The 24510-nt window shown below is 56.4% G+C and overlaps 1 protein-coding gene across 1 annotated transcript in view; it reads right to left on the bottom strand.

Moving 5' to 3' along the window:
• Positions 1-21913: 21913 nt before the first annotated feature.
• The window catches only part of SHF (Src homology 2 domain containing F), a 56966-nt gene continuing 54369 nt past the window's right edge, over positions 21914-24510 (bottom strand). Inside the window, exon 7 of the mRNA XM_067534736.1 lies at positions 21914-23627. Coding sequence (XP_067390837.1) covers positions 23441-23627 — 187 coding nt within the window. The 3' untranslated portion in view covers positions 21914-23440. The remainder of the gene's footprint in view (positions 23628-24510) is intronic.

The following is a 24510-nucleotide window of genomic DNA, read 5'->3' as shown; positions in this document are numbered from 1 at the left end:
TTGAAGATGGGCAGTAACTGCCTGCCACCTGCCCACATCCCCAGGTCCCAGCCTGCACGGAAGCCTCCTCCATCCCAGCTCAGAGCAGGTGGCAGTCGCCCACCTCCTGGGCTGGCAGCCAGGCAGCAGCCACCTGCAACTTGCCCAGGTGGCAGCTCCCCTCCCCGGCTCAAAGCCCAGTGCCCAGAAAACCACGTGGAGAGCCCAGTGGCTTGCCCAGTCCTGGAGCCGGGCTCTACCCACAGGCTTACTTGTCAATTGACATCTATGACAGCCCCAGATTTTACCAGTATAAAAATCTTAGGAGGGCCCCACAGTGTGATATGCCCCAGGCCTGCACCCCCCTAGGGACGGCCATGGGGAGCGCTGCTATCCACTCTGGTGGGCCGCTTGTGCCTGCTCAGACCTCACAAGTTCCCACTTGTGTGGAGAGAACCCCCCTGACCCCACCATCAGGCCATAGTGACTGGCTGGCGTTGACCTTTGCTCCTATATGGAGGAGGAAGGAGGGGAGAGACAGCAGGGGGTTTTGTGATCTGCCACAGCCACACAGCACTACACAACTCAGCACTCTCCTGCTTTACGAGAAGTACAGTCATCCAGCAGTAAAGGGGGACAAGATTGTATTTCTCAGAGTGGAACATGGAGTGCTGGGGTACTTATGAAAATTTTCAGAAGTTAGGGGGTACTTGCTACTTAACAGGTTGAGAAACACTGCTGTAATCAACTCACATTAAATCGAGAGAGATCCTTGCGTCTAGCACTATAAGGCATGTTTTTGAATCCAGGACTCGTTCTCCTGGCTCTTCTCTGACCATTCTCCAATTTTTCAACATCCTTCATGAACTGTGGGCATCAAAACTGGACACAGAATTGGAGCAGCAGTCACACTAGTGCCAGATACAGAGGTAACATAACCTCTCTGCTCCTATTCAAGATTCCCCTCTTTATACATCCCAGGATCACATTGGGTCTTTTGGCCAAATCATCACAGTGTTTGCCCACCCCAACCCCCAGATCTTTTTCAGGCTCTCTGCTTCCCAGGCTAGAGTCCCCCCTTTGGTAAGGACGGCCTGCAGTCTTTGTTCCGAGATCTCAACGTTTACATTTAGCTGTATTCAAATGCATATTTTTGCTTGCACTCAGTTTCCCAAGCGACTCAGCTAGCGCCTCAGTGACCTGTCCTTTTTCATTATTTTCCACTCCCCCAATTTTTGTGTCATCTGCAAACTTTATCACTGATGATTTTGTTTTCTTCCAGGTCATTGATTTGAAAACATTAAATAGCATAGGGCCATGATCCCTGTGGGAGCCCACAGGGAACACACCTGCTCAGTGATAATTCCTTGCTTACAGTTACATTTTGAGACCTATCAGCTAGCTAATTTTAATCCATTTAATGTGTGCTGTGTTCATTCTTTATATTCTAGTTTTTCAAATCAAAATGTCATGCAGTACCAAGTCAAAGGCTTTCCAGAAGTCTAAGCATATTATGTCAACACTATTACTCTTATCAGCCAAACTTGTAATCTCATCCAAAAGTATTTATCAAGGTAGGCTGACGGATCTATTCTCCTTAGCCCATGCTGAACTGCATTAATTACATTACAGGTTCAGAGGAGCGGGGTGAGATGTGGGAGCAGGGGAGTGGAGCTAGTTTATTGCCATATATAACTGAACTGTCTGGGAGTTTTGAGCAAACATGGCTTGGTTCTGGGAGGAAGGGGTACAAGTCTCACCTGCATCATCTCTTCATCACCCTGGTAAGGCTGGTTATGTGAGACGGTTTTTTTAAAAAGGCTGGTTATTTTGCAGTTACTGCACTCTGCCAAGTATTAGAGCACGGGCTAATCACTAAGTCCCTCTGGATAACTTCCAGATAATGCTGGACATGCTTCTGGAGTCAGCTGCCAGCAGTCGACTGACAAATACGTGATGAAGTACATTTCCAGCAAAACTAATCCCATTATGGAGCAAACTTACTTCCTTCATTACCCAGGCTTGCAACATGCTTATTTTCCTGAAACCACTCATTCATTATGAAGAGCTTAACTGGGGAACAAAGTATATAATGACTGACAGAGCCACTTTCCACTCGCTGTAGCTGCTCATATAACTACATCGATGTGGGCTATATAAGAACAGAGAGAGTGTCGCTTGAAAGGAAGAAGCCCAAACCCCAGCCCAGATGTTGAACTCCTTCAGAACCCATTTTGATGAGTTCAGCTCACACCTGATTTCTCCTGCTCCCCAGTTCTTTTGCAGAAATCGATCTGCTGTCCTGGGGGGTGTGGTGGTCTCAGGGCGGTTGCTTGAGCAGACTTGACCCGAAGAAGATCTCCATGTAAGCTCCAAAGTCCGTCTCTCTCGCCAACAGAAATTGGTCCAACAAAAGATTTTACTTCCCCCACTTTGTCTCTGACGATCTCTTGTCAGTTTCAGAGCTGACTAGGCCAAAGGTGGGGTGATGCATTCTGGTTTTGTTTCTACCCTGTAAGAGGTACTGAGGCCTGTGAAATGTGAGTAGAGCAGCCAGTCAGCGCCTAGGAAGGAGGGCCATCCCTGAGCACCCCATTTAGCGCCCCTCAAAGATGGGAAGCTGGCCTGGAGCGAGGGCGCTGAGGCTCAGAGAAGGGACATGGCGTGTTTGGTCAAGGGGGAAGGGTTTGGTTGGTTTGGGAGGGAGGGAGGGAGGGAGTCTAATGAGATGTGGGGATGAGACCTCAAGCCTAGGAAAAGAATCTGAAGTGGGAGGCATAGCCAAGTCACTTACTGACTGCAGTGGTTTTTGCAGCTGCTGTCTGGGCTACAAACGGAGCACTGCAGCAGGGCGGGGGGACTGTCCCAGCACATTAAACACTAAACCACTGAAGCAAAAAACCCTCTAAGAAAAGCCCCGTTTTCTGTGGTTGTTTCTAGCAGAGCCCCACTGCGCAGGCAGCATCTGTCTCTAATTAATGCCATAATCCCGCTGTCTTCAATCAGGAGAACAAGGGCAGTGCAGGACCATCTGTTTCAGGAACAGAAGGGAAACGGGAGCTGAGCAAGGCTTAGCAGATTGTTCTGGTGGCACTGAATTAGATGCACAGCCCTTGAAAGGGTAGCAGGGAACTTCAGTAACTTCCCAGGCGCTAGTGTGGTGGCTGGATGCTGCAGAACAGTGTGTAGGGGGAAAGGAAATAGACCGAGGGGCTGATTTTTCTACCCTCCTGGCTGTGTGTGATTCCAGGCTTGCACAGCGGCCGCTGCATTTCTATTGTGCCGCATAGGCCTGCGACCGGGTCTTTGTGTCCATGCACACGTCCCCTGATGGTTCGTCAGAGAATCATTTCTCACTGCTAAAGCACCAGGGTTCCCTGCAGTATGTGCCCAGGAAACGGAGACGCCATCCCTCCATCCAGGACTTTGCCACCGATCCATGCCACCATCACTCTATCGTATCAATACAGCCCATATCAATGAACTGAGCCTGGCTATGTGCTAGAGCGCCACGTGCAGCTGTTAACATGGAATCATCCACTGGGGAAGGAGGGGTGCTAGTGGGGTCCCACAGGGCTCGCGTCTCAGACCATCACAATTCAACAGTCATTACCCAAACTTTTGCCAACGTGGCGCTCAGGACCTCAGATCATGGAGATTGGCAGTGGAAAAATAAGACCTCCAAGAAATACACAAAACCCACAACACTAACTTGAGAGAAGCTGAGTGTGATAAGCTAAGGAAATGCCTCCCACACTCCTACGCCCCCCGTAAGTGCTGCTCCCCAGGACCCTATCCTCCTGTATAACAGGCCAGAGAACCTACCCCGTGAGCCCTGCACCAGCCTAATCGCTTATAATAGAACTGGAAAGGGTGCCTGGTCTTGATGTAAAGACTTCAAGTGCTAGAGAAACCTGAACGGCCCTAGGTAAGTTGTTCCTATATTTATTCCCCTTATTGTGAAAAATCAGGTGAAATCCTTGTCACTGCTACACACCCCAATGGAAAGGGTTTGGCATCACCTCAATGCCACATGGGTCATCGCTGAGCAACAAGTGAAAGGAAAAGACCACGATAACGGTGACCTGGACAATCAGGAATATCGCCATTGGAGTCAAGGGTGTAAAAATGGTGCCTGTAGCATCAGAATCAGGCCCTAGAGTTACAGCCACTGTCCACCTCTCGGCAACAAAGGGACTCCAACAAGAGAAAAAGTTGAGAATGAGGCTGGATTTTAGGGGAGTATGAAATGAAGGAGCCAGTGTCCATGTAGCCGTGGGCAGAACGTCTGGTACTTGGTTCTGCTGATTTTTACACCAGACTGCGGAATATAGTCAACACTGAAGCACTCGGCCACTACAGAAAATCACCGCGTTCAAAGCCAGAGGGGACCACGACGAGGTCACCTGGTCTCACCGCCTGTATCTCACAGGCTATCAGCACCACCCAGCACCGGCACGCTAAACCCAACCACTGGCATGGCAGCAAAGTAAATGAGATAGAGGGATAGATAGTGGGACGTGTATGGGGATGGATGGATAGATAGAAGGTGTCTGTGGAGCTAACTAGCTAGCTAGATGTATATGGGAATAGCTAGCGAACTAGATTGATCCTCACCTTGGACATCTCGTAGCTAGCTTCCCACAGACAGGGCCAGGGCAAGATTCATCTCCCAGAGGCCGAGGTAAGAGACAGTACAAAGGGGAAAGTACTTGCACGTGCCCCCGGGGATGCCAGGTCAGGAACACCAGCCTTAGCATCCATCTACTGTGGGCGTGACACCGATCGTGGCTGTGCCCAGGTGTGCACTGCGAGCGTGACCGCTGCAGTGGCCATCGCGCATGTGTGCGCTGTCCCATTGCCGTTCCGTGTGCTGTGTGATATTCACATGCAGCGTTAACGAGACTCCTGTGCGAATGGCGCTTTGTCAAATAAAGGTAATTCATCACAACTATTGATGCTTATTGTTCCCACGGGGAAGCCATTTACGGAGCGCAAACCCCCTCCATCCCCCATTTTCCTGCCCCCAGGAAGGGGCTGCTGCTGCTTCTGAAATTTGGAGGAACACGGCTGGGGGACTAACAGTTCAGTCCGTGGCAAAAGGTGGGCAGGCTGCAAGACTCGAGGGCTCCTGTCGTTTGCCAGCAGGCTGTGACCGTAACCCTGCCACCTGGCCAAGATGGACCTGCTAAGGGAATACAGCAAATCAGCGCTGTTGGGGGCCCCAGCATTAGAAGCAGCCCAGGGCTGGGTGTGAGGGTGATGGCCAAGGTATGAAACACTCACCAACGTGCGCTTGAGGAAAGTGCTGTGTTCCCGCCCTGCCTTGCTCTGTCCAGAGGTCAGGGGCTTTTTGAACCATAGTATTATTTTGTTTCCTTAATCTAAAGGCCAGATTTTTCAGCTGGTTAAATCAGCACAGCTCGGCTGGCACCTGAGTCTAACACAGCGAATACACAATGAAAAACTTAAACGCTACCTGAAACAACAATGCACCATTTTAACTAAGAAGCTGTCGCCTACAATAGTCCTAAAGTGGTCCCAGACATCTCGGAGGAGCTCTGAGATGAAATGATGCGCACGCCAGAGGGAGATGCGAATGAATTCCACCTTTCCATTTGGCTCGAGGCACTGCTGAATCCTTTATCCTCAGCTCCTCATTACACATGACAGGCATGAGGTGAAACTGCTGAAAACAAACAGGAAGGAAGCATCAACAAAGCAGGTCTGGGAAAACCTGGGCCTGATTTTGCATTCAAATGAAGAGGAGTTTGGGATTTGCGTGGCAAGCAGGATGGAGTCGGTTGCTACCTGGGTTAGACAGTTACTTTAAACATAACTACCAATTTCCTATAGCCACCAAGTCAGCATAGGACTGGCCCCCCCTTCTTCTATGGCATTACAGCCCTCCGGCCTGCACGTGCTTGCTCTCAGAATAAATGCTGGAAAATAGACCACTGGGGGGCCCCTGCTTTGTATAAAGAGACCCCGCCCCTTCTCCCCCAAAATAAGCTTTGCATCCCTGCCCCATGTAACTTGGCATTTTAAAGCAAACCCCCAAAGACGCATGGCCTGGTTATTGTTCGAAGGGGACGCAGATCAGTTAGCTGCGATTGCTGGAGTTTGAGTGGCTGCTGCGGGGGCAGGACGTGTTGCAGAGGGGTTAGCAGCCAGGACAGGTACGCTGGGTGAACCCTTCATGCAGGGAACTCAGTGCTTGCAGTCCCCAACTCAGCAGAGGACTGGAACAGGTGCTTAATTTTACGCACCTACTTAAACACTTGGCGGAGCAGGGACCGTTTTAAGCACCAAGCACGCTCAAGTGCTTTGCTGAATCAGGGCCTCAGTGCTGGCCCATCACTGTCACGCACAGAGCAGGCGTGAAGTGCGCAGATCGCTGGCTCGTCAGTATTCCTGCTGTGCGCCCCACGTGAACGCCACCAAGCTGCCTGTACAGTGGCTCCCCATCAATCGGCAGCCCCGCTGCTGCTGGAGCCAATATTTCTTGCAATGAATTTAGTTCTCTGTGACAGCTTCCCCTCCAAAAAAAATAAAAAAATAAAAAGGGTATTTAGCTGGACTCCTCCACTTGATTTATTTCAAGCCAGCTGTTATTTGCATTTCTATGTTACCCATGACAGGGTTATTTGCAATCATGGCCTCATTTTTTCTGTGCTGTGTTGATAATTTACAAAGATATTTGTCACTTCAGGCTAATTTGAGGCGAGCGAATCAGGGTTTCCGCTTTGTTCAAGCAACATTAAACTCAGGAGCAAATGCAAACCTCCTGTCACAATGAAGGCGACACAGTGCCCAGTGTAAACACTCTCCCCCCCGGCCCCAGGACTGGGAGCGTGCATTTGCCACTGAAAACTGAGCTGGATGTTTTTTCGTGCTATTGGACTAGCGCACGGATGCTCCATTTGCCGGTCATCAAGCGCCAGCCGCCGCCTACTACACAGCTGGGACATGAGCTGCAAGGCAGGAATGGTGCAACAGCCAAGCCAGGCTGGTGGGTAAGCTGGCAGCATGGAGGGCTGTGCCCAGCTGGACTGACTGGCAGCACGGCGCACCTTGTGGTGCAGGATGGGAATCAAGAAACTGGGCTGCTGTTTCTGATTTGGATCTAGTCTAAAATGGCTCCTTTGGATCTAGAACCAAATGAAGCTCATGCCAGCCTCTTAAAGACTGTTTTCCTGGGCTGACCATTGGCTGGATGGTGGGGCTGTTGGACAAGCAGCCTGGAGAATGTGAGCCACTCTACGCCTCCGTGCAGATCTGCAGTGTCTTGAGGCCTGAGCCAACAACCACTACATTAGGGGTTTCCATAGAAATGATTTAATTCATGCTGGATGGGCTGCATGACTCACCAGGGCCCTGCACCAGATTTGCCAGCAGACTTGGCCAGGAGTTGCTGCAGAGGGGAACGGGGGAGAGCTGTGCCTTGGAAAAACTAAGAGTAAAGGTCAAGAACTTTCCCTTGGGGGTCACCAGGGAAGGCCGCTGACACCCCTGGGTTCCTGAGACCAATCGCCCTGCCTCTGACCACGCTGGGGCCCATGCTGGACCAACGCTCTCGTTAGCGAAAAGCCCCGAGCCGGCAGAATGTCCTTGTCTGGCGTCTTCCCAGCAAGAGCGGGAGAGATCACAGCACAGCCCCTCACCCCCAGCCCTTCTCTTTCCCCAAATACACACACAGCTGGACAGACGCCCGGCACGGAAAACGTCAGCCCAAACCGTTAAAAGTTTGGCAACGTTGCAAGCAACTGAAACCAGGGTCTTATATGGGACGTGGCGGGCAACCTTCACGCCAGGCAGGTTGCCAGCCTGCTGCGGGCAAGGAAAAGCCACAGAGCCCAAAGAATGAGGTTTTTAACAAACAAGGAACAGCTCTCGCAGTTCCAGCCAAGTGACACGAGGGGGCAGCCCTGTGCCAGGGCTTGTTAGTGATGAGCACACAGGAGATGACTGCTCCAGTCTAATGAGACCTGGGCATTAATAATAATTAATTGCCTTCCTCTGCTCCGCTGTGGGTGGCTCATGATGTCGCCCGAGATGCTTCCCTGGTGCCCGCTCAATGAAACTTCTCCCAAATCACGTGAAATGCAGGAAGCTGTGTCAAAAGAACCTGGCACCAGGGAGCCTTATGTAGGGCCACGATTTATTTATGGACTGCTGCACTGCAGGCTGCTCCGGTCGGGGCCAGCGGCAGAGACCGAGGAACCGGTGCTTCTGAAAACAGATTTCTCTAGGATCCATGTCTGCTCCACCCCGTCATTGTCACCCCATCCCTAACCCCTCTGCCCCTCCAGACCCCTGCCCCACATCCAATCTATTCCTTACCCTCTGCCCCACAGCCCCACATCAATACATCCCTTACCCCTCCATCCCCAGCTCCTCGCCCCACATCCAATCCATCCTTTACCTCTCTGCCCCTCCAGACCACTGCCCCACATCCAGTCTATCCCTTACCCTCTACCCCTCCAGATCCCTGCCCCACATCCAATCCATCCATTACTCCTCTGCCCTCTCCAGACTCACAATGCAGCCCTCCAGTGCATGGTTTCTTTGGGGCAGGTTGCTGGGCTGGATAGTCCATGGGGCTTCCCTTCTGGTCTGACTCTGGATCTGCTCCCTCCTGGTCATCCCCTGCCATCTGGAAAACATGCGCGTGTTCCCCTCCCCCTGGGGCAGCGCTCCCAGAGACCCAGCCGCATCTGCACGGGCATGCGAACGGCACTGATCATGGCCCGAAGAGCAGGCAATAGACGGAGCTGTGTTGTGGAGACCCACTTTCCCCGTCCACCCACACCCCCCCTTCCTGTTGCTAATGGCCTGGGCTGGGCCAAACCCGCACGGGGAGTGACGGGAGTCGGGCTGAGTGTGGCACGACAAGGGCTTGGGCGGACGTGCAGCTGCCGGCAACACACGGCTAGGAAACGAACACGCAAGAAAGCAGCTGTGGCGCCATTCCCAGGCCGTCCACCCCAGATCACACCCTGCTGCTCCCCTAGGGAAGCCGACACCCCGTCGCCAAACTGCCCCGCCCGGCACCGCAGCCCCAGCAAATGGTGCTAGGCAGCAGCAGCCGGGTCCTGGGTGCAGGGGCCGAGAGCAGGTCGCGGCCTGTAGTCAGGGCTGTCCCGGGGCTGTGTCTTTGCTCCTGCAGGGTGATGTCGCTGTGTGCGAAAGCACATCGAGCGGTCAGCTGCACTCACGCGGCCCCAGCCAAGCCCTGCGTGCTGTTGTGACTTAGGCCACTGCCCCTCCTTTGGGGGGGGGGGGGTCTTTCATCATCCTCCTGGCCAGTCTGTCAGCCAGGAGATTGCTCCCTTCAGCTCAGCCGGAGAGCGGCTGGTACACAGGGTTGCCAACCGTCCGTAAATGTACGGACAGGCAGTAAAAAAATGTACAATTTTTAACAATGTCTGTAAACCCATAAAAAAATGAAAATGTCGGTGAAATTGGGTAGAAATAAAACATAGTGTGTTTTGACGCTGATTGTCGTCATTCAGAATCACTCCTTGTATCATAAAACTGCACCGACCAGGACTTTATCCATTGCCTGTTTCTAGTATTGTACACGCCCGAAGCAGACTGATCACTTAACCGCTGCTAAAACAATTGCGTCATTCTGCATTCCTGCGTACAGAATATTGCGCGTGAGTGCACGCTTTTGTGCCCTTATTGTACGGTTTATGGTATTTTTAGCGATGCCAGTAACAAGTTTGCTGTGTGTGTAAAAAAAAAAGTCACCTTCAGAGCTTCCTGTCAGTAACAACTAAGATGCAAGGTTGGCAACCGTGCCCAGGCTCCAAGTAGGTGGCCCTGTGCGCCACCAAACCGCCAACTCTACCCCCCACCGCCTCGCTTGTGGCACAGCCGATTGCCTGGACCTCCCTCACCTGAAATACCCCCAACCTCCACCCTGAGGGCCTGACCCCGCGCCCCGTGAAGTGATGGGGACGGTTCCCACTGAACTGGCCTTTGCTGAGGTCCCTCCCAGTGCGGGGTTCCTGGGGCCAGGCCACAGCGGGTGCCACGGGATGCAGTTCTCTGCTCAGGACGAGGCGAGGGCTCAGGCTGTTCTCTTTTGGGTGACTCGGCCACTCCCGCTGGTTACAGTCCCAGCAGCCCGGGCCCTCTGGCTGGGCCTGCCTGGCGGTCCGCTGAGCATGTGCACGGGAGTTCGTGGACGCATAGAGGCTCTGCCACGCAGCCCCCCCCCCCCACGTGCCCAGGGGAGGCTGCCGGCGGGGCTGGGAGAAGGCGATTGATGATGGGGAGGAGCCCCTCTGCAGCCAGAGCTCAGCAGGTGCTGGTGCCTGCCCGTGCGGCGGCCATCCAGCTCACTGCCCCCCAGGCAGCGCCAGGGAGTCAGCCGTAGCAATAGGAACTGTACCAAACGGAGGTGGCAATGGCGGCTCAGACTGTGCCGAATGCACATGAAACCCAGGTACACCCAGGGAGGCCGTGCGCTCTTTGCAGGACGACTGTGACCCAGGCATCCCTGTGGTGTCGACGGGCAGAGGGCACAGGGGTTTCCAGGGATCCCCCGGCTCAGATACCTGCAGAACAGTTGACCGATGTGGGGCATATGGGCTCTCTACTGAGGGCCAGGTGCCCACTGGCCATCACACTCACTGCGCAGCGTCTGTACGGATCATATGTCGGGCGTTATGCGTCTGCACTGAAAAGCGTGTTCTTAAGGGCTGGGTGTTAAGGCAGGTACTAGGATGTGCCATATCTCAGACGTGGTCCTGTCCGGCAGGAGGTAATTGCTGCTGCCTGCCTGTCTGACTAGTTGTGTGTTGTGTATTTGGCTGCCTCACAACGTGAGCCTATCTGTAGACTGGGCCAGGCGTGAGCTGAAAGATTGCAAAATTTACAGGAAAGGAAATCTACAGGAAGAAACCGACAGCAGGGGTGTCCTTTTTATGACATATGACACAGGATGGGACATGTGTATCCTGGGGGCCAAGGGACACACTGGGTCCTTCCCTGAGGAGACAAGCTGGCAGCGTGAAAGGTGGATCGCAACCAAGCCTGGCTGTAAAGTGCCGCAGGGACGTTGGGTGAGTATTACTCTGCAAGAAGTGAACGTGACTGGTTAACTAAGTCTAGGCTCTAGGATGCGTGTTATGATTTTATTTTATATGTAACCACTTGTTTCCAATTCTACTTGCGATCACTTGAGTTTCTGGGCTTTGTTAAATAAATGTAGCCTTGTTTTCACTATAAACGTATCCAAGCACTGGGTGTTAACTGGAATGGAGGTGGAACGGGTAAGATGGGACGCGCGGCTTCTTTGGAAGCAGCAAATCTGTGAATACTGTGAGCGTCCAGTGGGGCAGGGATTTGCTCGCGGGACTCGAGGTTTGAGCTGTGTCTATCGCTGAGCTGTAGACAGAGAGGGCGTGGGGCCCGCGAGGCCTAGAGAGGAGTGCTTGTGTTGCCCGGGGCCGGTGGGTTGCGGCGCTGCCCTCTGGCTGGCACAGACAAAGCGTCTTCACACTAAGTGCAGGTGGTAGAGAGGTGCCGCACGCCCCGGGTATCCCAGGAAGCATCACAGAGCCGGGTGGAGATGCGGGGTGGAACTGGCGCAGGTGTCGACTGCTCCTGGTTGGAATTCAGCCAGGCAGGCGAGCGCGGGGATGTTTCACGTTCCACCAGAGCCGTGTGGCATCTGCCCGCACAGCTCCCGGCAGATTTCTGTGGAAGTGGGTCCCATGGTAACAGCATCAGCAGAGCTCCAGGAGTGAGTGACAGCTGCCTGAACAAGCCCCCCCTCCCCCCTCTCGGCAGGGTTTGATCACCACCCCAGTGTCCCCTGCATCTCACTTGCGCCCAGCGTGATGGGATGCAGAGCCATGTTGGAGAGATGGGATTCCTGGCTCAGCCCACAGGGTTTCTCCCTCCCTCCCTCATGCCCTGCTGTGTTTAAGGTCTGAGAGCACAAGGCCCACGCTCTAACAAGTTGCTTCCCCCCTTCCCCACACACCGAGGTGGGGTCTGCTCGCTCGAGGATGGCTGCCTAAGCCCCATAAGACGCTCTGTCTCTGCAGGGTCTGGCCCCACGCATGTTCAGGCTGCAGGTGCTGCCCCAGAGATTCACAAAGGCTTGGCTGCGATTCGACCCCTCCCCCGGCTGTGCTGCATCTCAAGCAAGCCTGCAGGGGGCGCACTCAGCCGGTCTGCGCTGCTGGCCCTCCATATATCTCCGAGTGCTTTTCCACAGGGCGGGCATCACTCACCCCATTTTACAGAGAGGAGGAATGATGGCTCAGCTAGTTACCAGCGAGAACCCTGGTGTTCCCCACTCCCAGGCTGTGCCCTTCTCCTCAGGCAGCGCGGCCTGCCAGCTCGGAAGGGAAGAGCCCACAGAGGGGAAGGAAAGCGAGCTGCGAGCAGGGCAATCTAGAGGCCAAATTATGTTTGTTCTCAATCAATTGGGGGCAAAGCAGAAATCAATGGGGTGGGGCATAATCACAGGTCAGTCAGAGCTGGTTGTTTTGGGAACTGCTACGTAGGCCACCCGGTAAACGATGACTGTTCTGCACTGCACATTAACTACTATTATCTTAATTACACTCACTTGCTAGGTAAGGAGGTACATTTCTGAAATAACAGACTTCGACATTGGCTAACACAATGCACTAGACCGATGATACTTTTCAGCAAAAACACCGAGAGTCCTGTAGCACCTTAAAGACGAACAAATTTCTGGGGGCATAAGCTTGCGTGGACTGCAACCCACTTCATCAGATGCAAATTTGTTAGTCTTTAAGGTGCTACAGGACTCCTGTTGGTTTTGCTGTCTACAGACTAACACGGCTACCCCTCTGGAACTTTTCCCTTTTCAGTTGCTCCGTTTTCAGCCTCTGTACGCACAGAGCTGGAAGGAAAAGTTAGTTTGGCTGAACCTTGAGCAATGCTCGTGTGCACTCTTTATTTACTGTGCTGAGTTCCAGCTTAAACAAAGCTATGTATTCCTTGATGCCATGTGTTGGTTTCTTGACTGAACAATTATCCCCTGGCTCTTTTCTGGCTTACAGTGCCTGTGCGCTCTGACAATTTCTCTAGTCCTGTCGCTTCACTTTGTGATGCCATCCAGATGGTTTGAATTACAGTCCTGGCAATTTTCTCACTTTCACTGCAGCTCACGTCCTCCTTATTTCTTAAGCCTGTTTCTCTTTAATGACCCTTTATTACAGTGTATTTCCATCACTTTTCATTCTTGCTTTACGCTTCTCGTAGTTTTCTAACAATGATTATTACAGAAGCATGTAGGCTGGGAACACGGGGGTGCATTCGGTCATAGTGGCGCATTATCACCATGGCCTCTCTAGTCCATCGGTGGGGATGGGGATTTGGGGGGAGAGCTGGTCTCTGGGACCACCATACCCTGGAATGGTCTGAGATTTGAGTTTGTTTATTCACCTGGAAATTACCTGTGGTCTGGCTTGACCAGCCCCTCTGCCAGCCTACAGAGACTTTCCTGCTTTGCACCTGTCACATCTCCTCCTCTGCTTGACCATGACCGTTCCTGGAGCCTTATCTGCATTGGCCCCCTACCCTGACACCCGTCTAAGAGGGACAGTCCGGAAGGATCCCAGCAACACAATCTGTGTTCCTCCCGCCATGACCGTTGTCATGGAGTCACAGGGTCGGGTCTACGCCCCAGCCTGTCACCGATCACTTGGGCGTGAGCTGGGCCCCAAAGACCCACACAGTTCCACCGGGGCAGGCCCATGTGGCCTCCAAGCCTGGGCCTCCAGCACCACCAGCGATTCCTGCCTCTTTCCACGGCTCTTTGCAGCGAGTCCAGCCAAGCCAGACCCCTGCGGGAGGCTTGTACTGTCCCCTGCAGTGGGCAGGGAGTATTTGCAGTGACACAGGAAGACTGCGAAACAAGGGAGCCATTTATCAGTCACCTGGCTACAGAAGCTGACGGGCCTTGGGTTAGCCAGAGAGGCAGAAGTTTAGCCATAGCCCACCCTGATCAAACCAGTGGCACGACGGGCCAGCCCAGCTGTGATGGTCTCCATGCCTGGCCCGCGCTTTCTGTTCTTCCCTTTGTCGCCCAACAATCCTTCTCGTGGATTGAAATTGCTGTGGCACTGGGCTAGTTAACTGACGGTTGTGTGACGAGCCAGGCCTGGCACCCGTCCTATTCATAACACTCACGTTCCAGACAAGCACTACAGACAGCACTTTGCAAACTCTGGCCTGGCTTTGCTGGCACAGCTTGGCTCTCCGTGGTACTCCCACTCGGCAGTGTGTGTTGCGCATGAAAATGCAAAGATTTGGTACACACCAAAAAACTGCATGCTCAAACCTGCAGGCTCCGACTTAGAGGTGGGGCTGGGAATTTGGGCCAAAGCGTGGCTGGCTAGGTATGCAGGGAACAAGTACTTCATGCAAGCAGGAGCTGTTACTGGGGATGCACTGAGGAATTTAAAGCTACTCAGCTGAAACTGACTATTTCCCTCACCCCCACACGGGCCATGCCCCCCCACCCATCCCTTCCCGGAAGGACCACTGAGTTCCTTTCTCTTCACTTCCCCCTCCCCTGCGAGACAGAGCTGTTCCTTATGGCAGAGGCACACATGTTGAGAATGTAATTGCTAAAGTCCAGGCAGTTCAGAATTAAGGGTGTGGGTCTTGTTATCCGATCCTGGCACCCTCCCCAGCCACTGGGTGACAACTCTGCTTGACAAGTGTGGGCTAACTCTTCAGGTGCACAGAGCCGGGGCACTGCCATGGCAGCATATGTCCAGGGGGTGTGGGAGGCTGTCAGCACCCAGCACCCAGGGAGGTCATCTCTTACCCAGCCCTCGGGCCCCAGAAGCATTGTCAGAGAGAATGCAGGCTGTGTGTGTTGCTGAGTCACGAAACCAGCCACCCCCTTCCTCGGCAGGACGTGTTAGAACAGTGTCACACCCCCTCCCCCCCCCCCCCAGAACAATGCAGGGAATCATGCAGACTGCGGGGGGGGGGGCACGGGCCAGTCCAAGTGCAGCCCCCCCAATTCACTGGACTTCACCGGGGACCAAGAAGGATCTGAATCTGCCCTGGGGCCCAAGCTCAGCCCTGGGGTCATGAAAAAGGCCTGTGCCAATTGCCGCTGCGGGGGGGAAGGAGGGCAGGACAAGCTGCCCCGGCCAAGCGGCGCATCCCTGCGTGCCCACACCCTGCACCCCATGGTCCCCATGCCATTGGACTCAGCCCAAAGACTACACAGGAGCGGTGGGGCACCCGAGGCAGGGCATACCTCTCAGGTTTATTATTTTGGTAGAGATGCTGGGTATTTCTGCTGTGGGTAAGCAAAGAGCAGGGGGGGTGTTAGAATCCTGCGCCGGCTCTGTGCTGTGTGTTACACCTACTGTGTGACCGTGGAGAATCAAGCTGTGACCCCCCCCCCCAGCATCCCCGCCCAGCTGGAGTGCTGGGAGAGGGTGTGTTCAAGCTAGGGACAGGCTGAGAGGTTAACACCAGTCCCAAGGGCTGGCCAGTTGGACCCCGGGGTCTCAGGTCCAGTAAGCTAGAGGCTCTGCAACCGGAGAGTGTCCCGGTGACCCCCCGACCCCAGTCTCACCTGGGTTCAGACTCCAGAGACTTGAAGCACATAGGAGCCAGTATCTGGATCCTTCTCACAGCAGGGTGGTGAGTGTCCAGGAAGGGCTGCAGGTCTAGATCTGGGACGGCCACCAATAACCTGTGCAGGGAACAGCATGGGGTTCGCGAGGGAGCCAGACCCACATGGCTCTCACAGACCTGCAGTTTTGGGATGGCATCAGCTCATGCCACTTACTTGGCAACCCCAGGACACTTTGGCCCCAGACATCCCCATGGAGAGGTTTGCAGTTTGGGTGCCTTCACCAACCCATGCCCCTGCCCGATGCCACAGTCAGGGCAGGAACAGCTCACCCTGGCTGCGCTGACTCACACAACAGCTGGACTCCTCTGCAGTTTGCAAGCCAACAGATATTGCACTCCTTATCCCACAACACCTGCTTTATTATTGTAGGGGTGCTGATGATCCCTAAACTGCACACACGGGTGTGTTATTGTAGGGCTGCTGACACACTCTGAGGGCAAATGGTACGTGTAATGAAGGACAGCGTGTTTGCAAAACACGAAGGCTGCCCGTTGAGCTGCCCGGGCAGCGTCTCCAGCTGAGTGTTTGGTGAGCACCATGCCCAGCCTCCAGCCAGCACTTGAGACTAGCGCTCCCCACTGGCTTGGCCAAGACACTGCACTCTCGGGGGTTGGCTCTCACGGCTCAGCCTCGCTTGAATGGCCTGGCTGGGACTCCTTGTGTTACAGCCCATGTGCCTGGCCTGTCTGCCCTGTGTTCTGGGGGTACGTGGTGGCACCCAGCAGGACCTGCCCCCCCCCCCCCCCCCCACAACATGCCTCTGCCAGCAAGCCAAAGAGAGACACATGCCGGGCCAGACGAGCCCAGCGTCATAAGCCCTGCTCATGGGGACCAGCACCCGGGACAAGAGCCCCCAGGGCCAGCAGGGGAGGGGTGGCTAAGGAGCCACACGGAGCTCGCTTGCCTCCAGCCCCGCCTCAGCACACAGGCCAGCTCCTACACTACGGAGAGACACTGTGGCCACCTCTGCACAGGCACGGCAGCCCACCAGCCCCTCTCCTGACTACCCCCCGGCCCCAATCCAACTGCTCAGCTACCACCGGCCCCGCCTAGCCACGGACAGTCACCGAGCCAGGCAACACCAGAGTGCATGGGCAGGTGGGTGTGGCCCACAGGAGGTAGGGGGTTGCATTGGCGCAGGGCAGAGAATGTGTGTGTGTGTGTGTGTCTAGCCAGGTGAGGGGAGCGCTGTTTTGCTGTTTGCTGTGCTGGGGTGGGGGAGTCTGTGTAACCCCCTGCTAGAGATCCTGGCCTGGGTCTGTGCCTGGCTTTGAGAAGTGCTGTGCTGGAGTTCAGTGTGGGGCTTGTTCCAGAGTTAAATCCCACCCCCTAGGAGGGAGAGGGTGACATTTGTGCTGAGGCATGTGGCTGGGACCCCTTCCCCAGCCCGGGGACCCTATCCCCACCTGACACTTGTCAGGGAACGGCCCAGAGAGCTGCTGAGCCCTGTCCCCTCCTGCCAGTGCGTGAGGGCAGCAGCAGCAGGGGCTGGGGGAATTGCTGGGGGGTGGGTGGGATGGCGTTAGAGTGCAGAGTGGTGCTGGGATCCAGCACAGTGTTGGGGGGGCAGGGATGGTGCTGGGGTATTGGAGGGTACAGTAGACTCTCGCTCTAACGCCCTTCGCAATAGCCAGAATACTTGGGCTATCATGAACGTCGTCCTTGGACACCACTTCCAGCCCTGCCCGCTGTGGTTGGGGTGGACTGAGCGCTTCTCCAGCCCCAGGGCTGCCAGGATGGCGCTGACAGCTCTTCTAGGGCCAGAGGAACGTCCTGTCCGCACCGTGGCCATGCTCTGAGCGCCCACCGTGGCCCTGGGGAGAATGGAACTCGCTCCCAGCCATGGCCTCAGGGCTGGAAGAGCTGGAACCCGCCCCACGCCCCAGCTATTGAAAACCCCTGACTATCACCAGCAAATGGCTTGGATCCCCAGGGGTTCGGGATAGCAAGTTTTACTGTAGTGGGGGTGTGCGACTTTGCTCTCATCTTTTTATGAATCCTGCATGTGCCTCAATGGCCTGCTGTACTTTACAGTGTGTGTGTGTGTGTGTGAGAGAGAGAGAGAGAGAGTGAGCGAGCAAGAGCGCCCTGGCTGGAAGGACTGGCTCTGAAACTGACCCAGACCACCAGAGTATCCAGAAAAACAAGGGGAGACGGTGCAAGCGCCACCCAACAGCAGGACACCCTGGCAGGCAGATCCTGTGAACTGAGCTGGAGAACAAGGTGTCAAGCGGCTGGAGTAAGGGCAGCCCTTTGGAGGGGCTCAGCATCGCTCACCTGGGACAAAGAGCTGGGAGGACAGAGGGCGTGAGATGGCGTCCATCACAGCCTGGCTGGCTGATGGCTCTGCCTTGGCCAGGGTGGACGATGGCTAAACGTCTGCATCGCTGTGAACATTGCACCCTGAATGGGAGGGGGGGGGGGGGGGCAGAACAAGCCTCCCACAGGTGTCTGGCTAGGCTGGATTTGCCGCAGAGCGTGATGGAGAGAAGACAGGGAACGCGGGGGCTGAAGGGCCGGTCTCACTGACTTGGCGTATGGCTACACTGCAAAATACACCCCACGGCAGTGAACCACAGAGCCTGGCTCCGCTGACTTGGGCTCACGCTGTGAGGCGAAAAATAGCAACGAAGCCGTACCCGCTCCGGCTGGAGCCCGGCCTCCAAGACCCTCCCCTCACCCGGGTTTCAGTGCCCAGCTGGAGCCTGAATGGCCACACTGCTCATTTCAGCACCACAAGCCCCAGCCCGCTGACCCAGGCTCTGAGACTTGGGGCCGGGGGATTTCCTCTGCAGTGTAGACACCCTTGGAGGCCACAGGCCTGTACTGGAGGAACTGGGTGGGGCCTCGGGGCCTGGCCCATTTGAGGGATCCCTCCCGAGAGACTGGGGTACGGGCTGGGGCATAGACCACATCCCGTGATGCTGTGACAGAGTGCAGGACAGTGTTGGGTTGGAGGATGGTGTTGGTGATGTCACTGGTGATGTGTTAAGGCCCGGCCGGGGGGAGGGGAGGGGGAGGAGCCCGTGGGTGGCTCAGTTCCATGTGCCCCCCCTTTGAGGGAGCCCTGATGTTGGCCAATAAATGTTACGTTTGCAGGAAGAATGGCCAACTGCCACCTGCGTGGGAGGGCGTCAATTCGGGCCCATGGGCAAGACGCTTTCAGTTGCAGAGTGGAGACCCTGCTACAAAACAACCCCCTCCACAAGGGATTCGCAGGGCAGAACCACACAATCCGGCACAGATGCCAGGGCATGGGGGAAATGGCACCAACTCATAGAGGGACAAGATTTGCAGGGCATTCGGCCGCTGCCTGGCCCAGCTGGGTGGGGGTCAGCAAGTATCTGACCCAGGCTGGGGACGGAGGGTGTCAGCAACTGACTTGTCCAGGTGTGTCTGTGGGAGGGTATTGTCAGTGACTGACTGGTCTGGGATGGGGGACAGGGGTGGTGACTGACTGGCCAAGGTAGGGTGGGGGAAGGGGTCAGTGACTGTCCAGGTGTGGCGGGGGGGGGGGGGGGGGAGGTCAGTGACTGGCCCAAGTGGGGTGGGGAAAAGGTGTCAGCTACTGACTGGCCCAGGAGGTTGCATTTCTGTCCTCGTGTCCTGCCTCCCATGCTCCAGGCTCCTGGGCGGGGGCTGTGCAAAGGTCAGTGGTGCGTGTATTTCAAGGGCCACGACTGCTGTGTGTATTTCTGCTCTTCTCCCCCCGTGGCACCCTCACTGGCGCAGGACTCACCGCAAGGGCCATGGCGCTACTCCACCAACGCCACCACCCTCCCCCCAGCCCAGCATGGCCCCTGGCCCTGCTCACTGCCTGTATTCACTAATGCCTGCACAGCCCCACAACACATGGTCAGGGAGGGGGGCGGCTCACAAACATTACCTGGGATTCTCTGCCATGCACCTAGGCTGAGCACAGGCCAGAGACTCTCCCACCCAGGGATTCCTACGTCCCACCCAACTGCTTCTGGCTCAGCTAGGGCAGAGCTTTTGGAACGAGAGGCCCAATCTTCATTGACTGCCCCCACATGAGGGAGACTCCTATGTCCCACGGTGCATGGCTCCAGTGCTGAATTCCCCTCCCTGTGAAACATCAGTGCCTTGTTTCCACCTCAAATTCATCTGGCTTCACTGCTCAGCCACTGGCTTTCATCCTGCAGTTGGCTGCTAGATTTAAGAGCCTTCTGCTGTTAGAAATCCCCCCCCCCCCCCCCGTTGTTGGTACTAGTAGATGGAGGAATCAAGTCACAGCTGCCATTTCTCTGCTAAGCTAACCAGATGGCACTCCATTAGTCTCTCACTAGCAAATCTGCTTCCCCGCCCCATGTCAGTCCCGTGGCTCCCTCTGCAATTCGTCAGGATGCGCTTCAACGAGCAGCACAGACGCTGGGAGCAAGGACTTCCTCGAAGCCTTTTTACTGTTGGCTGATTCCAAAGGGTGGGTCGTCAAAACCGACTTTCCACTTCAACGAAACGTTCCCAGGGCCGGGCTGGGATTTGTGGGCAAAACCAGAAAGACCCACCCCAGCCTAGCCAACAGCTCTGCCTGCTTCAGAGAAAGGACTTCAACATGAGTCTCCCACATCCCGGGCAAGTGCCCTGCCCATGGGGCTGTAGCCTCATTCGCCGGATCTTGATCGGGTCCAACGGCTAGTGGATTAGTTGGTTCTACAGCCTGGTGGTGCATACACTTCCCTGTGATGTAGGAAAGCCGGGTTCAAATCCCTGCTCTGCCTGAGTCAGGTGAGTTCCCGGGGCTAGTGGCTGTGCTGGGATAGTTTGCTGCAAATGATTACGAAAAGGCTGTTTCATTCTGCTACAGAACAAAAACCTTGATTTTTTTTTTTTGGCAAAGCAGCATTCTTATTTTCCAAACATCCCTCCCCAGTACCGGTCTCCCTCGTCTGTGCAGCCAGCTCCCTGTTGAGCCCTTCCTGCCAGGAGCTCACATTCAGCTGTTTGCAACCATGGCTCTATTCCATTGTCCCTGGTGTCCAGGCGACAGCCCCTCCATTCTGCAGGGCCGGCTGGGGTTCCTAGATGGTGACTTTGCATTTGGCCGTGGTGAAACATGTTTGATTGTGTCCCGCTTGCTGGGCTCAATAGACCTGACCGGTTCTTGCTGTTATTTACCACCCAACTCATCTCGGAGTCATCTTCACCCTTTGCCTGCAGTCAACTGACGTTTCCTTCCAGATCATTGGTAAAAATACTGAGGAGCACGGGGCTGAGGACACATCCCTGCCAGAAACACCCTGGCTGACAATTCCCCATTGACAGAGACGTCTGGGAATCGTGTATTCCAGGTAACGCTGAGTTTGGTGCCAGCTGCTTCAGCCGGAGGTCGTGCATGCTCCACCCCACGCTTTAATTGCTCCTGGACAGTACATGCAATGCACCAGCCCCGTGAGAGCCCATGTGAAGGACCAGCTGTCCCTACAAACTCCTGGTGATGGAGGTGGGCGTGTCCCTGGCCACACAGTCTCTGCCTGGCCCTGGCACGGTAGCTAGATGGATGCTTCTGATCAGAAACAATCATCTGCTTTGCTGCCTGCTGTACCGATGAAGAGCAAGCTGCGCATCGTCAGTGTATCTGTCAGAGCGTGGCCCATCAGCCAGATGGCTTCATTGTCACCCACCAGCTCCCTGCACAGTGGAGGGGGCAGGGATGAAAAGCAGGGGCTAACTCACTGCACGTGGGGAGTGGCTGCAGGATGGGGGGGTGGGACAAGCACCAACAGGCGGCCCCCCCCCCCTGCTAGCACTGGGCTCTGGGAGGGCAGGAGTCAGTACCAGACAGCCCCTCCTGGAGCCCTGCGCTGCTCACGACTGCATGCAGAGTTGCGCTTGCAGCGTGGCATCCGTGTGGCAGCCAGGAGCCCCCAGGTGGGATCCGCCAGCCCAGCACTGCCCTGCTAGGGAGACAGGCTGGCAACCCCCTTAGGTCTCCCAGAGCCAGAGACTGGAGGGGTGTGGGGCGGTAGTTCCCTCCAGAGTCTGCTCCCATCTGGCCCTAGCCCCTCCCCCCCGTGGATCCCCATCTGTGCCAGCTTGGCCCTGGCAGGACGTGCGGTGTGAGGCCGAGCTGTCCATCTCGAGGGGGATCTGGGGGAAGCAGTGCTGCAGGGATGGGGAGTGGGAACCTTTGGCCAGCAGATGCATAGAGGTGTCAGTCGCTTCAAGGCTTGGGCTCAGCCTCCGAACCTCCACCTCCAAGAACCCACTGGGGGCTGCGCCTGCAAGTGTCAGGCCGATACAGTAGGTGCTTCCATATCAGCCAGCAGCTTGGTCCCACTCTTCCCAGCCCAGCCCGGGCACACGCCAGGGCAAATCCTGCACCAGATACCTGTGGTGCTGCTCCATGCTTGGGGGTCGCGCCTTGGCCTGGACCACCCCCGCCTGCTGCAGCCAGCCTGGCTCAGCCCAAGGCCCACTGATGCCTGAGCCCCAGCCCTGCCCCACTGAGGCTGGGCTGCAACGTGTCCAGGCTGTGTCCTGAACAGAGCTGGGTCTGCTGGCTCCCCTCCATCCTCACTGCTGGACCAGGGCCCTCTGTGCTGTGGGTGGGGAGGGCCCCAGACACCATGGGGCCAGCTGTACTAAAGGTGAGGCAGGACTGAGCAATGGGCTGGGAGCCAGGAGTCCAGACCTTGCCTCCCCCCGGGTGCGAGCTGGATTGGAACTGGGAGAACAGACTGCCACACAATGTCAGGGGGAGGGGTGGCGGGGGAGGAGGGGTACAGGGATGCGACCCCCATGGGGAGGAGCAGTAACCTGCTCACAGGGGTGTCCCTCCACAGCCCAGCTCCCAGGGAAGCCCCATCATTTGAGATTCCATGAGCTGCAGCTGCACAGGCAAGCGGGTAGGCCCGGGCTGGTCCTGCGCCGGCGCCGTGTCTCACAAGGAGGGTGGCTGGTCACTTGGCATGGCTTTATTGGTTGCTGGCCTGGCCCACTCACTATGCACGTTTGGCCGAGGAGGCTGGCGGACTGTCCCGTGCCCACAGCCCCAGCTCTGCAGCGAGCTGCGTCAGCTGGCCACCTGGCCCGTCCCACGGCACTGTCCTCCTCCAACCAATGCCTTTGTCCACAGCAAAACAGCCTGGTCCTGCTCTCACCGCCCCCTCCGATGCAACAGGGTGACAGGAGCAAGCCCAGCACCCCACACCCCTGCTCGTTCCTCCTATGGAAGAGTGTCAGGAATTCTCCGTGGTATTTGGGGGCAGCAAGGGGCCAGGGATGTGGGTTCAAGGCATATATGACGAGTATATGTGCTGCAGCTCCTTCCCAGCAGCCGTGGGCAGGCCAACGCTGCCAAAACTTCGGCCCCTCCAGAAATGGGCCACTTACCTGCCTTAGTAATAAATTATCTCCCAATTCCCCTCCTGCCCCCCCCTGCCCTTGGTCTCTGGGACTCCGCCGAAGTCGTTGTTGACGGGAACCCTGGGAGCCAGTTGGGCCAGGCCTGCAGGCAGGGGGAGAGCAGCGAGGGGCAGCGTGCACGGCGGGAGTCGGGCTGGTCCTTGCACTGGGGTATGTACACCAGCTGGCCGCAGAGAAGGGGCACGTGCCCTCGGCCCCCAGTGGGCTCCCCTGCTGGCAAGGAGCCCCAAGGCAGCTAGTGGTCCAGCCACTCCCAGCGCCGGGCCCAGAGCCAGCTGCACCAGTGAGTCTGTACTTTGGCCAGCTGTCCGGAGCCCTTCCCTGGCTCTGCCCTGGCCAGCTCTGCTGGTGGGCATCCCTGGGAGAACTGCTCGCATGCCAGGCCCAAGCTGGGTGCCTCTGCTGTGCAATGGGCTATAGGGTTCGGATAGCCACTGGGTAGAGCAAAGACATGTGCTCAGCTCCCTTGATGGGCAGCTTGTGGCTGGCGTAGTGGTGGATGACCTGGGGCACGCTGTCGAACAAGGGGCTGTTCTGGCCCAGCACGTATTTGTTCTCTTGGGTTCGGGAGAGTTTCATGTGCATGAAACCCTGGCTGCTCCTGTGGGGAGAAAGAGACAAAGCCAGGGTCAGCGCGGAGCAGCACCACCCCCACTGCCCTGCCCAGCGCCAGCCCAGCTCGCAGTGCCACCTGCCAGCCAGCCCCGCTCGAGCCTGTCCTGCAGCACGTGGCTGTAGTGCAAAGGGGGCGCTGGGGCCTTCAGCACCCAGGGGGGGGGGCTTCCACGCGCCAGGAGCCAGGCTGCTACCCACTCAAACACCCGCAGCCCCCACACAGCACTAAACTCACGGAGAAAAACATCCCACTTATCGGGAGCTCCTCCCTGATGCCCCCCTGCGGCAGGGTCCTGGATCCAAGCACGGGCCAAGCCTGCCGAGCTGTTCACCACTGAGCCGAGTGCCTTAGTGCAACGTCACCGAACGGGGGGTGTTTGGGTCCGGGCACAGCGTGGTCGTGTTGCAGCCCCAGCCCGTGCCTGGGAGCAGGGCTGCGCCAGGAACATGTGGCTGGCAGCACTTCAGAAAGCAGCCTGTTCCCTTCTCTGGATCCCGGGGGGAGCTAAGCCCCCCCCCCCAGCACCTTCCCACAATCCTCAGCTCCCTCGTCCTTGCGGTTGATTGTATTCAATGGCACCCAGAGGCCCCACTGAGCATCAGGCTCCTTGTCCCGGGCACTGGCCGGAGAACACGCCCTGCTGTGACTCTGCAGGTGGGTCCCGGGCAGCTGGTGGCCCAGCGGCCGAACCGGGTCCTGACTGGCTGTGGGACACGACCCCAACAGGCGCAGGCTCTCTCAGCGTCCGGGGAGCCAGCGGCGAGCTCGATAGCTGGCGGCGCTGCCAGGGGACGTGCCCTGTTGCCCACGGCCCCCGCCAGGCCCTGGCAGGAGCGGGGCGTGCGCAGTCAGTCGCTCCCAGCCGGAG

The sequence above is a fragment of the Emydura macquarii genome, unplaced genomic scaffold, assembly GCF_026122565.2.
Source record: "Emydura macquarii macquarii isolate MOO-44397 ecotype Brisbane River unplaced genomic scaffold, CSIRO-AGI_Emac_v2 contig_3451, whole genome shotgun sequence".
Taxonomy (NCBI): Eukaryota; Metazoa; Chordata; order Testudines; family Chelidae; genus Emydura; species Emydura macquarii.
This window is presented reverse-complemented; position numbering and strand designations above follow the sequence as displayed.